Source organism: Alosa sapidissima, chromosome 13 (genome assembly GCF_018492685.1).
Source record: "Alosa sapidissima isolate fAloSap1 chromosome 13, fAloSap1.pri, whole genome shotgun sequence".
Taxonomy (NCBI): domain Eukaryota; kingdom Metazoa; phylum Chordata; class Actinopteri; order Clupeiformes; family Clupeidae; genus Alosa; species Alosa sapidissima.
In genome coordinates this window covers 11,846,048-11,860,289 of record NC_055969.1, presented here as the reverse complement: position 1 = coordinate 11,860,289, position 14,242 = coordinate 11,846,048, and the positions used below count along the sequence as shown (strand labels likewise).

Below are 14,242 nucleotides of genomic sequence, written 5' to 3'. Positions count from 1 at the left end.
AAATTACTTGAAAAAAAATTATATCCCGAGAAAAGTGGATTTTGAGGGGTACAGCTCCATAGACCTCCATGCATTCTGCACTCGTGGACGAGCGCCCTCATGTGGAACCACAGAAGGAACTGCAACCAGTTCAGAAACCGGAAGTTTTCCGAGAGTGGCAGTTCTCCCCTTATTAGACATTCTCTGGCCAGACTCTCTGCGAAGTCACTGACTGGCAGTGCCCAAGATCAGATGACAGTACGTGAGTTGAATAATGTAGACTAAAATATAAAGGTAGGCCTAAAGCAAACAATAAAGGACAATGTTTAAGCCATTGGACATTATTGAAAGAAAACGATAGCAAAGATATGCAGAATGAATGAATAATGACCGGCGAACTAGGCTACTAGGCTTTTAGGCCATTGATTTCATTAAAACATATGCTAATGATATTGATGAGGGGGTGTTTACAAGGCGGAGACCTAAAACCATCCTGCTGCGCACAAGTTCATTTGTGATTTATTATGGGCACATCTGGAAGGGTGGCGCACGTTTTTTTGTGCGTACGTTCATGTTCTCTGAATCACACGTACGATCATTTCAGATATGATCTAAGATCAAATGAAGGATGGTTTCTACGCAACACTTTTATAAATGAGGCCCCAGGATGGTCTCTGTCTTGGATGCGCTTCAGGCACACACGCACCACTCCTCTCTCTCTCTGCTCCGCTCCGTGCGTGTTAAACTCAGATGAAGTCTTGAAGTCTCACTCTTGAAGTCCGGTCTGGTTTGCGTGATCTTGTTCGCTCTAGGTTCCGGGAGATTATATGTAATTTGCGGGCGTCAGGAAGCCGCTATCAATATGTGGGAGACTCCCAAAACTTTGGGAGACTTGGGATGTCTAGCTAGACAGCACTTTGTCGCCAGCACAGAATGTACAATGTACCTTAATGTTGTGATGTTTAGCTGACACAAACTCAAAATAATGACTGTATAGATAAAATGTGCATCTCTCTCCTCCCTCCATTGTTGTTTAGGCCTACATGTGTCGCGTGGTTTTACACGTGAACTGTCCTCATGCTGAAAAAGTGAGCATAGCCTACATGACGTTAATCCCCCAGACAAGAAGAAAGCGAAGATATCTTTTTACTAAGGAAAATTACAAAAATAGTAACGCACAGTGACTTAGATAAGTAACTTTAATCTGATTACTGGTTTGTAAATAGTAGCGCGTTAGATTACTCGTTACTGAAAAAAGTGATCAAAATAGACTGTTACTAAGTAGGCTAACGCGTTACTGGCATCACTTCATACTGTTACACAGTTGGTGAGGATGCTCTCAATGGTGCAGCGGTAGAAGTTCACCAGGATCTGAGGAGACAGGTGGACCTTCTTAAGTCTCCTCAGGAAGAAGAGACGCTGGACAGCCTTCTTGATCAGGGTAGAGGTGTTGAGGGTCCAAGAGAGGTCATCAGAGATGTGCACACCCAGAAACTTGAAGTTGAAGTTAAATGCTCCACCTCAGTCCCGTTGATGAAAATGCAGGTGTAAGTGTGCTAGCTTTTGACTTCCAGAAGTCTACAATGTGCTCTTTGATCTGAATATGAAAGGTAAAGCGAGTTGAAAGAGTTGGAATTCAAATAAAATCTTGTAAGTTGAATTACAAAATGTATATTAAGCATTCTTTATTCACATAGAGTGATAGTGTCTTGAGTTCATGGAAATGACTGGCATCAACTTAACATTAGCTTTCACCTACGGTTCTTCACAACTATTTCCATTATGAGAAGAGTGTCCGTTTTAAATCACATAACACAACTGATGGAAGTGCTAATAGATTCATATTTCACTGTTTAAAAAATATTCAGATAATGTGATGAGCTGCTCCAGCACCTGAAATGATATTCCTCCTTATGAATGAATACAATAATATTTATCAATGTGTCAAATAAGTAGTCTACAGCATAGAATTATTGTCACAACCTTCAAGTTGCAAGACAAAGAAATGGATAAAACACATTTGTGTATAATTTCTTTATTTAGTACAACAATAACAAATTGGAGTGATATTGCAAGTACACTAAAAGCTTCCAAGACACAAATAAATACCTTAGGTTAGAAAACAAATCAATCACTGTGGGAAATAATGGACTGATTTATCTAACGTCTTAAAACCTACCTAGAACTATATTCTACAGTATGTCTACAGTATATGAGGCTACAGAACAGATATTAGCAAAGGTATAGACTACTGAAGTGTGTGTGTGTGTGTGTGTGTGTGTGTGTGTGTGTGCATGCATGCATATGTGTCCAGTCTTACAATTGGTCCCTATTATCTAAGGTACAAGGGGGCAAAATCTTAGATGTGAGTAGTTGCTTTCTCCTCACTTCTTGGTTTCCTCGATCTGTTCAACTTCACTTGATTCATCGACCACTTTACCATTGATCATGGTCTGGGTGACCACCTTTACTATCTTCCTGGTTCTAACATCAGGCTCCTCTGTAAAGAGAGGGGGGGGGGAGAGAAGTAGGGAATGAGGGAGGAGGGTATTAGACAGTAGGGGAGGGGGGAAGGGACAAAAATGATCAATGACCCAAGTTCATGGCAAAATAAAATGGCACTCAGTACCCAAAACTTTAAAGTGTGGACAAGGATTTTGTTTAAATGTTAATAACTATAGGTTAGATGTAGGAACTGTGAACCTAAGAAACATTAGGCCATTTATTTATTGAGCTGAAAAAAGAAAAAAGTATTAAATGATTTCCAGATGTCATTAAAATCTCATACTGAATCAGTCTCAGCCCTTTATCCTGGTGAGTTTATTTAACAATGGCAAGAGAAAGTCACTGCAAGAACCTGAGGAATCTTTGAGGGTTTCTGTTTACGAGGTTGTTATGGAAATAGTTCAAGCAGTGGAAGGTGGAGTTTAGGTGTGAGAAAGAGCTGCCAGATTAGGTGTGAACTCTCCTAATGTTCTGACATCATATTGATAAGAGGGCATTTTCTGGTCAAGGGTGACAGCACAGTCAGAGCACTTGAGATGATTGGTAAAGTTTTATGTTATTTTGGATAGATCTCTCTCTCTCTCTTTCTCTCTCTCTCTCTCTCTTTGTGTGTGTGTACAGTATGTGTGCCTCTTACTTTTTGGTGGAGGTGGGACCTCTTTCATCCTGCAAAAACAGACAAATAGAACCATTCAGTCTATTGATTAAGCATTCTTAAATTGAGTTTAAAAGAGGTTCCCTCTAATCGCTCATTGCATCTATGAGATCAACATCAGAGCCTTTTCACTTAAAACACATAATTATTAAAAACCACTAAAAACGGAGCAAAATGGTCCACTCACCCTTCCTCTCCCTCGAGCAGTCTCCTGTAGGTGGCAATCTCCATCTCCAGGTTCTGCTTGATGCGCAGCAGTTGCTCGTAGTCGGTCTTGTTGCGCTGCATGTCCAGGCGCAGCTGTGACAGGTCATCCTCCAGCTGTGAGAGCGTGGCCTGCAGACGGTCCATCTCCAGCGCATACTTCTGATTCGTCTCCCCCAGGTTACCCTCCAGAGTTGACAGCTACAGGCAGACAGCAAGAGACGGCAAGAGAGTGACATTCAACTCTGTGACCCACGCGGAGGCACTGATCCAAGGGTAGAGTTGCCATCTAATTGCAATACAACTCAGTGTACAGTGTGTAACGTTTCAGCCCTGGAACAGGGTTATGTAAAGCATCGCAGCCTTCCTGGTTCATCAGTCCTGTTTGTAATATTGTACCACGTGTGACATAGGAGCATCAGTGCTTGGAGTTACTAGAGTGGCAGGGTTTTCCATATGAGCACTGCTACCCAGCCTTTGCTGTCCTTTTCCCTGGGTCACTCTCTCTCTCTCTCTCTCTCTCTCTCTCTCTCTCTCTTCTTACTCACTCGCCCTCTGTCTCACACACACACACCACACACACACACACACACACACACACACACACACACTCACACACAGTCAGACACACACACACACACACACACACACACACACTCACACACAGTCAGACACACACACACACACACACACACACACACACACACACAAACATGCAAAGCAAACCATGAGTCCTTTCATTCCTCATCATCTTAAGCCTATTCTGCCCACTGTTTTGACAGTAGTCTTCATTCCTGGCAAAGTTAGCAGTGCTCTACCACTGACACCACAACAAAACTGACCTACGTGTGACCGAACAGTGAGCTTTGAGTACACAGAAAGAATGTGTCTCCACTAAACAAAGATTATCAACTGTTTTGAGCCCCAGAGTGCAACCCCTGAATGGAAAGACTGCAGACTATTTGTTTTGCGTATCAACTGTCTAGATAATAATGGCAGGAATGCCCTCATAACCAACAAGTGACTCCATAAATATAAGTTCTCTGCTTTGTGTTTTCCTGAATTTCTCTACTCTGTTTTCTATTTGAAGAATGGTGGTTGGATTGGATACATTTATGAACAAGATCAGCTGATGCCAGACTGGGTGACCTCACATTACCTCTCTCAAGGGGACACAATCTATGTTTCTATGCTGGCACTGTTGCCAAGAGGAAGTGGTTTCAGTGTCATTTCCCTGTCCCCTGCTGCGGTGGTGGGGGATGGAGATTAATTGGATCAATACCTGTTTGTGGAGGTTCTCCAGCTCCACCTCCAAGGTCTGCAGGAAGCGCTGTCTCTCGCTGAGCTCGTTCTGGGCACTGCGCAGTGCCTCGTTGCTCTCCTTCACCTCCGTCTGCACTATGTCCAGCTGAAACACACCAGAAAAAGGGGAATAAGACCATGACCAGGAGATTATTAAATTACCTACAGTATGTGACTGAATCGTCTGATTTGATGGGCCAATAGGTATGTACATGAAGGAGACAACCATCAAACTCTACACAGCCCCATATTTAAAGAGGAGTGTCCCTCAAATCTGTTTACTGTAAGTATTACAGTTATGGGGTCTTTTATTAAACCAGTGTGAGGTCATCAAAGTCTCCCAGGATTTTTCTGTTAAAATAGTTCTACTAAAGAAGACTTAACAGTTTCCCCCAAAGATCACATATACGGAAATCATCACAAAGTGCTGTTTTTCTTGTGAAACCTCACGTTTAGATTAAAACAAAGAGATCCAGGAGTCCTGGATCCTGGAATCCTGACCTTCTTGCGGTACCATAGCTCTGCCTGCTCCTTGTTCTTCCGGACGATGCCCTCATACTGTGACCTCAGATCTGACAGGACAGCACCCAACTCTGGCCCGCGCGCTGCATCCACCTCCACGTTCACCTCCTCACATGCAATGCGAGATCTCCATGTATCCATTTCCTAAACACACAAACACACATGCATACACAGACGCATACACACATACGCACACACACACACACGCGCGCATGCACACACACATATGCACGCACGTACACACACACACACACACACACACACACACACACACACAGACACACACACACACACACACACACAGAAACACACACAGTGAGACAGAACACTTCTAATGGACAGCATGCTATACAATAAGACCACTGTTCACCCTGAGAGAAAGATGATACTGGTCAAAAGTCTCGCAGAGGTGCTGTCATGTCATCTAAGCAGATAAATGCATTTTACTCATATTCTCTACATTTCACAGTGTGGTGGCATCTCCGGTCAGTGTGTGTGTTTACAGGGTAAAATGTATGGTCATACAATCTTGACAACTGGGCACCACAAAGAAACAGAGGGCTGCTGGAGGTCCTTTTAATTATTCACCTCTCAAATTCTAAATTCTTAATGAATGGTGTCTCCTATTCCCCATTGTGAAGGAGCCATGCGTGTTATGCACACACACTCATGCACGCGAACGCACACACACACACACACACACACGTACACAGACACACACGTGCCATAGATCTGGCACCGCATCCAACTTTCCAAACAGGCCTTCATGTGCACCCATTTCAGCTCCCAGGAATACAGTGTCTTGCATGATAACACACTTTGTAAAGGGCTAGTCTATTTCATAAATGGATCCATACACCACCTGGTCTCAGAAAATGCACACACCCACCTCTACAGCTGCTAATAGGTTTGTGAATAGTGGCACGTAGGGTATAATTCCTAACAAATTTCTTATTCTGAACAAAATGTAGTAGACATTTAACTCACTCAACTTCCTATACTTACCTCAAAGCTATAATAGCTGATCTTCAATTTTTATTCAGATTATTGCTGTTTGCCTTAATAGGTAAACATCCTTGAATTGCCCCATGATGGGATCATTTGTTTGTTTTGCTTTATAGTTTAACTAGATCAAATATTTTTCTTGATATAATTGCTGAATTGTGCAGTATATTGTTGGTTTCAGATATTCTACATGAAGTGGATGTTATGGGCCAGATAATTACGGTGTCTCTCATAAGTTATGGCTAATGAAACAGACTTCCTGAGAACACAGTCCACCCAGCAAGAAGTTCTCTCACCTCCTCATGATTCTTTTTCAGGAAGTAGAGTTCTTCCTTTAGACTGTCCAGGTCACCCCGCAAACTGGCATTGATCTGGTCATGGTCAGACTTGGCCTTCTTCAGGGCTATGCAGTCCCTCTCCACAGACTGGGTCATGGCACTCTCGGCCTCCCATCTGGAACCCCACACACACATATATATATATATACAAATATACACATACACATACATTCTATTATCATATTATCCTAGTATATTTTGCCACATTTCTTCATGGAAAAGGCCTTTATATATATATATATATATATATATATATATATATATATATATATATATATACACACATACACACATTGAATACACATTATATATGTATAGTATAAAAAGTATATATATAGTATAGTATACAATGTAAGGGGAAGGCATCCTAACACTCACTTGATCCTAAAGTCATCAGCAGCCAGCTTGGCATTGTCAATCTCCAGCATGAGTCGAGCATTCTCCAGTGTCTTCTTCCTCAACTGAAATACACAGGGTACAATGTGACTTTTGTGGCTATGTGTGTGTGTGTGTGTGTGTGTGCATAGGCCTATGTCAACAAGTCACAAGTAACTGCCACATTAAGCTGCTGTTGGAAATTCTTCTGCAAATTGAGTTCGCTGTTCTGGACCTATTAAAGAGTAACCATTCAATTTAAGGAGAGGCTAATGTTTAACCCACACCCTCTGGAGAGATGTCAGGCAGTGTGGTTTAGTTAGAAAGCTTCCACACAACAAGCCACTCGTGCCGTCAGTGATGTCTAGAGTTAGACATTGCCCGGGTATACCTTTGTAGGGCCAAACGTTTAATACCAGAGGATTGCTCAGGCATGTGTTACCTGACATGTTGTTTTAGTGACAGAAGATTAACAGATATGCAGACGTAATTATGTGTCTTCCACAGGATTCATGTGGATTAACATGATCCTTAATGTTGTCAAAATCATTGCATAAGTGGCATGGTCAATTAAATCAGAGGCATTCCAATAAAAGCTGTCATTTATGTTGTGGGAATATTCCCCTGGGCTGCCAAAGGAAACTAAAGAAGTAGCAGTAGAGAAGAGTTATAGGTACAAGTACAACTTGCAGGCCTACAAATACAACTTTAATACTACAAGTACAAGTGGAGGGTGTGTCCGGGATGATTGGGATGGGTGAGTGTTAATTGTGTGTGGTGAGTCTGAGTTACACCATACCTCCTGTTCCAGGGCATGGGCCTGGGCCATCATGCTGTCAATGTCGTGGCCCTTGGGCACGCGCTCGATCATCAGCTTCTTGATCTTCAACTCCAGGTCGGCGTTGGAGCGCTCCAGCGTGCGCACCTTGTCCAGGTAGTTGGCCAGCCGGTTGTTGAGGCTCTGCATGGCCTCCTTCTCATTGGTACTGTTGCCCAGGCCGTTGTGCGACAGCACGTTGAGGTCGTGGCTGACCGAGGCTGAGCGCGTCAGCGGACTGGAGAAAGACACGGCGGAGGCCACCGACCGCTTGCGCCCGCTATCCCGCAGCGACAGGCTGGAGAAGGAGGGCTGGCGGCCCACGGAAAAGCTCCGCACCGAGTAGCTGGATGCCATGAAGCCGTCTGTGGGGGTAAGGAGGGAGGAAGGGAGATCATAGATTGTTATAGTTTTACCACAGAGGTCATGTTACATCCAGCAGCTCTGGGAGGAGGCTTCTGTTGTTATATGTAATCTAAACTGATGCTATCCCCCATTTGATTGAATGGCTATTACGTCAGTAATGCAGCTCCAGGAAGATCTCCAAAATGACAGCATATGTTTTCATAAGGAGCATTTTAAATTTCATATTTGATATTTATAGAAGAATTAAAATAAATAAACACTAAACTTTGTTCAGTGACAGTATCATATTTCAGAGAAATAAACACTGCTTCTCTTTGTTGATATTTAGTTTTGTGAAAGCCATCTTTTCACCAGGTTGCCTGTAACTGTACACCTGCTGTGTATCCGACACCTTGACTATGCTTTGTTGGTAAAACTGGAGAGCCACTGTGTAGCCCGCTTCCCACGAAACTGGCCATGGAGTCACAGCCTACTGGGGCTCAGTAGCTACTGAATGACTTGACAGAGTAGTTTGTACACGTAGGTGTCTGAAGTGAGAGATATGTAAATGTTTGAGAAAGATAATCTGTCTAGGGTGCAACAGTGTACAATTGAGCATGGGGAACAAAACGTAATTTGAACATATGTAATTGAGAATAGATGACCTAATTCTTTTCCTAATTCCTTCTGGAATTATGAACATAATGACCCACAAAACTGCAAAAAATAGGTTAATTTGCATCAAAATGTGTCATTTGACATTAGCTTTCATTTTAAGCATGAAAGACGACATACAAATGTTCAATTTAATATGAAGGAAAAATTAGATGCAAATAGTCTCATACAAATAATCAAATGCATATATATCTTTATGAGAATAAGAATTTAAAAATATAAGCAACTTATTTAAATATCTTCATATTTTTCATTATTCGGCAATCCATATAATTTATGCATACAATTATTTACAAATTTTTAATTCTTTATCGAATTCATTAGGCAAGTGAGAGAAAGACTATTCTTACCAGTATGATGTTTCCTTTAGCACTGTGGGAGACCGCTTGGCTTGGCTGGAAGTGTTAGGTTGATACTGGTTCAGTGTCTATATACTGGCACCCGGGGGGAGGGGTTAGCTCACCTGTAGCGCCTGGGAGAGGGTGGAGAGCCTGAGAAAGTGGACTCCACTCGTTTTCCTCCACTACAGGAAGGCAATGTGAGACGTTGGCACAGGGAATGAAATATTCAACAATCTGCTGAAAGAGAACAAGCCAGAGGGGCCTTGTGTCCTATATATAGCAATTTCAGTACTAAAAACTAGTTAAACGGTCTGTCTCTGTTTACACTAAACAGGTCTCATGTAAGTGTGATTCTGCTTCCTCTGTCTGTCTAACCTTCCTTAAATAGCTACTACTCTCAGTCACTCATTTACTTTCTCTCTCTCTCTCTCAATTCAATTCAATTCAAGGTTGCTTTATTAGCATGACTTTAGGTACAGTGTTGCCAAAGCACAATTAAAACAGCATAACAATTAGAACATTGACAGCATTAAGGGAAACAGTAACATGTAACATGAAAAATTGCGTGTATACCCTCACTTTCTCCCTCTTTTTCCACACACACACACACACACACACACACACACACACACACACACACACGGGCAGCATACACGTTATAATACATTGGATTAAGTACAGACATTAGGTTGGGCATTGTGGCAAAGTGTCCGACTCACTGTTCCTCGTGTCGTGGCAAGCTGTAACGTATTTTGCAGCCAGCAGAGCAGTCAGTCCTTCTCCTAGCTGGTGGGCCAATTTATCACAGTCTTTAAGGGAGCTAAAATTTGGAATTTTATTTGAGAATTGTAAAAAATATCCTTTTCTAATCTGTTCAAACTTTGGACAGTATAGGAGAAAGTGCATCTCTGTTTCAACCTCACCAGTCGTACATTGACCACAGAGCCGCTGCTCTTTGGGAAGCCATGCTTTTTTGTAACGGCCTTTCTCTATGGCAAGGCTGTGGTCACTTAGCCTGTACTTGGCAAGAATCTGTCTCTGCTTTGTATCGGTGAAGAGGTACTCTGCCAATTCATAATCTCGTTTTAGTGAGAAGTAACATTCTAATTTGGATTGTGATTTTGTTTGATCATCCCAATGTTCCAGATATTTATTCTTACTTTGATTGATAATTTGTTTTACTTTGATCTGATTTTGAAAAGCAGTGCTGGTCTGAGATCGATGGGTTAGAGTATTAGTTAACTTCAGAACCAACTGGCAAAGGGGACTGGTTTTAGGGCTGACCTCTTGGGTTTTGTATGCTTGAAACTGTATGGTGTTTTCGTCACTAGAATTTAAGTGGATCCAGAATTTTAAAGATCTTTTTTGTATATTTAATGCCAATGGGAATCTGCCTAATTCTGCCCTGCATGCATGTGTGGGTGTTTTCCTTTGGACTCTAAGAATGTTTCTAATAAATTCTGCATTCAGGGATTCAGTGGAATATTTGTCCCATCTAGTGTAGTCTAGCTTGCTATATGGACCCCATACCTCGCATCCATATAATGAAATTGGTATTATTACACTGTCGAATATTTTGCACCAGATTTTAATTGGGATTTGTATTTTATGGAAATTTCTTTTGATGGCATAGAGAGCTCTAAGAGCTTTATCTTTTAGCACATTCACTGCAAGGTCAAAGCTTCCTGAGGCACTGAGTTTCAGGCCTAGATAATAATAAGATAAAGAATGCTCTAGAGCGGTGTTTCCTAGAGTGAAAAGGTGTCTGCCTGCCTGAGATCTTGCTTTCTTTTGGAATATTATAATCTTTGTTTTGTCCAAATTGACTGACAGGGCCCAGTTCTGACAGAATTGCTCTAGCAGATCTAGGTGCTTCTGTAGTCCTTGTTCTGAGGGTGAGAGCTGCACCAGGTCATCTGCAAAAAGCAGAAATTTAACTTCTGTATTGTTTAGTTTAATACCACCGCTAACTTATTGATGTAGATATTGAACAGAGTTGGACTCAAGCTACAGCCCTGTCTCACCCCACGCCCCTGAGTGAAGAATTCTGTTCTGCTGTTATCAATTTTTACAGCATTTTTATTGTCCATATAAATAGATTTGATTAAATCATAGGTTTTGCCCCTACACCACTTTGCAAAATTTTGTAAAATAATCCATTGTGCCAAATTCAGTCGAATGCTTTCTTAAAGTCTACAAAGCATGCAAAGATTTTTTTTTTGTTTTCCTTGTAAAACATGGGTGTTGATTAGGGTGTGTAGGGTGTAAATGTGGTCAGTGGTTCTATGTTTTGGCAAGAATCCAATCTGACCTTTACTCAAGACATTGTGCTTGATAAGGAAGGCCTGTATACGGGCGTTTAGAATATAGCGGAAAACCTTCCCCAGGTTACTGTTCACACAGATGCCTCGGTAGTTATTGGGGTCGAATTTATCTCCACTCTTAAATATTGGGGATATAAGCCCCCTCTCTCTCTCTCTCTCTCTCTCTCTCTCATACACACACGAGTCATCTTAGCACAGGACATTTAACTTTATGACTGTGTTATACGTCATGTTAGCTCTATGTACATTAATGCACTTTATGGCTCAGCAAACATTGCTACAAATCATCCCATCGACCCCCGCACAGGTGTTGAGGCAAGAGGAGTCCAGACCTACAGGAGACGCCCTGGAAAGCACCTGTAACTAAAACACTGAGGTGAGCTGGTCCCATGTCTGATGGAGGTATTATGTGTAGTTGTAGCACAGAGGCTGACCTTTAACTTGCTTTAATTTAAATTCTCTCCCTCTGCCTCGACACTCACAAGAGGCTCTCTATGGGAGCCTCCCGGTGGGACCTCTGTGTGTCCACTGCCATTGCCCTGTTATCTTGTGTGAGTAGACGGCAGATAATCTCCCCCTTTTTTTGCAAGTGACGCCAGAGGCTTTGACGGGTGTATTATTCCCACCCAAATTGGACATCATTATGTCCGCAAGGTATGATGGGAGAGAGCCATTAGCCCGGAGTCGTCTCTCCTGTTTCAGACGTCCCTTGTCAGGACCGTGGGACACTCAGGGACACAGCTGAGATGTGTTCTGCCATGTGTAACCACTCTGAAATGTGTAACTTTGCATATAACAAGATGTCTTCAGAAGTGGATTAACTTTCCTCAGATTGTGGAATAAGGCAATGAATCACTAGAGAGTTTATTGAATGTAGTGTGTGCCTATTTAGAGTTAGAGAGAGACACAGAGAAAGAGAGAGATGCTCTGGAATGCATCCCGTGTCTCCATCTGTGATGATAAGAGTTGCGTGACAAGGCCAGATCTGTGTTGTTCAGGTTGTCCAGCCAGTTTGTGAGTTGTCAGTGTGTCAGTTTGTGAGTTGTCAGTGTGTCAGTTTGTAAGTTGTCAGTGTGTCAGTTTGTGAGTTGTCAGTGTGTCAGTTTGTGCTCTAGGTAGCAATCTACCTGAGAGTACTCTCCTGTTTCCCACTCCAGACCTTAATTAAGAGCTGATTGAAAGGCCTTGTCCTACATAAACGTTCTTTCAAGAATGCATGTCATTGCATCTGCAATGCAAATGTCTTCGTTTGCTATTGGTGGCTGTTTTCCTTCCCTAGACAACTGTTCACATAGGCAAATGAGTGTGATCAGTATCTTGCTGTCAATAGACTGAGCTATATTTGCACAGATGGGGGTGTCTCCTTGTGCTATTTGAGTGGCTTTTCTTGTGTGTGTGTGTGTTGTTGCAACAAATGGCACATGACCTGTAGAATACTTACATAATTGAAAGATCCTGGCTACGTGCATCAATATGCAAATGCAAAGGTGCATCAATGTGCAAAATGTTCCTCCTGTTATATTTATTTGTGATTACATGACAATTACATGGCTATGTGTTGTTGGAGTTTTATTAGCATGTATACAACAACTACCATTTCCATTGTGTAGGATGTATGCGTTTCAATGCGTTTTGCATCCTTATCTTATTTATGCAAATATACAGAAACTAGCAAGTCAAGTGCTTACTCTAGTCACACATACTGGTCACACATGGAAAATTCTTCACAGGAACAAAATACATAAATAAATGATTTTTCCATGCAAAATGCAGGATGTACTGTATACTATTTCAAAACACAATACATTTGAAAATGCAGAAAAAAGAAGCATCCAAAAAAGCAACACTTTTATAGGTTGCTGGTAAAATATCAGTAGAAATCAATAAAGTATATATCTATCTATCTATCTAGAACTGTCATCTGCAGGGTGAGTCTGTTTACTTTCTACCAATAGGTTGGAGAAGATAGTGTATATACAGATTACTTAATGGGAAATATTTACATTCTATTGTCAACCACATGCATCTGCTATGTCTCTCTCACCTTTACACACCTCTCCTTTGCCTTTACTTTACAAATTGCTTCTCCTCTCCTTGGTTTCAGTCTCAGTCTATCATTCTATTTGTCTTTAAACTACCCTCCTCTCCTCTTAGTCAACAACATCCATATCCTTTGTCAGTCTTGGTATGCGTGCATGCGTGCATACAGTGAATTGCTTTAAATAAATAGATAAACACGTTTTTGCATGCACTAACATTTCTTCCAGTACATGTAGATCTAGTTATTTCATTTTTTATTTCTTTCAACTCCCCACCCTCTGGTTTTTCGCTAATGTGGTTTTAAGCCCATGACATTTTAGACCCACATCGCCACCTGGCTAGAACTAAAGGAAATTATTCTACTCATTCCGCAGAAATCATCTAATGCTCCTTTTATTAAAATAAACTGTATCAAGTAATTTATTCCCTTACATTTATTTTCACATTTGCAAAACTGGTATAGCTGATCCAAATATGTATTCAAAATAAATTAATTATATCTGAAAGGTGTGTTGTTCGAAGTGAGGTTTTTATGTCATTCTTTTTTCCTGAAGAGGGCGCTAATGCTCTTTCATAAAAATCCCCCTCAACCAACTCCGGATGGACTGCAAAAGTAGTCTCAACCAGGTCAGTGTGTTTCTCATGTGAAGTTATATGCTATCCTTCCCGTGAAACCATGCAATCATTAAATTAAAACATATTAAAATATAACACTACCTTTCTTTGAGAACTCAATATTCAAGACACTTCAGCACAAACAAAGGACGGCGTTGAGGCTTCAGATGGTGTAATTTAAGTATACACGACCTTTTGGT

General features: G+C 41.5%; 1 protein-coding gene across 2 annotated transcripts; it reads right to left on the bottom strand.

Annotated features, from left to right (window-relative positions):
- Positions 1-1,998: 1,998 nt before the first annotated feature.
- Positions 1,999-9,289, bottom strand: si:ch211-243g18.2 (uncharacterized protein LOC559906 homolog). 2 transcript variants are annotated; one of them, XM_042060276.1, is made up of 9 exons: positions 9,073-9,289; positions 7,685-8,067; positions 6,889-6,971; positions 6,469-6,625; positions 5,096-5,311; positions 4,626-4,751; positions 3,327-3,544; positions 3,122-3,150; positions 1,999-2,479 (listed from the first exon to the last, which is right to left on the bottom strand). In XM_042060276.1, exons 2-9 carry the CDS (start codon positions 8,057-8,059, stop codon positions 2,364-2,366), a joined length of 1,320 nt encoding a protein of 439 aa, XP_041916210.1. In that variant the 5' UTR covers positions 8,060-8,067; positions 9,073-9,289; the 3' UTR covers positions 1,999-2,363. The 2 variants fall into 2 exon arrangements, with proteins under 2 accessions (XP_041916210.1, XP_041916211.1); XM_042060277.1 differs by having other exon boundaries at positions 5,147-5,311; positions 9,073-9,287.
- Between the last annotated feature and the right edge of the window lie 4,953 nt (positions 9,290-14,242).

Coding starts and splice junctions, on each gene's coding strand:
- si:ch211-243g18.2 (XM_042060276.1), bottom strand. CDS start 8,059: ATGGCATCCAGCTACTCGGTGCGGAGCTTTTCCGTGGGCCGCCAGCCC. Junction 6,626..6,888: donor GCTGATGACTTTAGGATCAA/GTGAGTGTTAGG, acceptor GTGGGGTTCCAG/ATGGGAGGCCGAGAGTGCCA. Junction 4,752..5,095: donor CTCTTTGTTTTAATCTAAAC/GTGAGGTTTCAC, acceptor GGTGTGTTTCAG/CTGGACATAGTGCAGACGGA.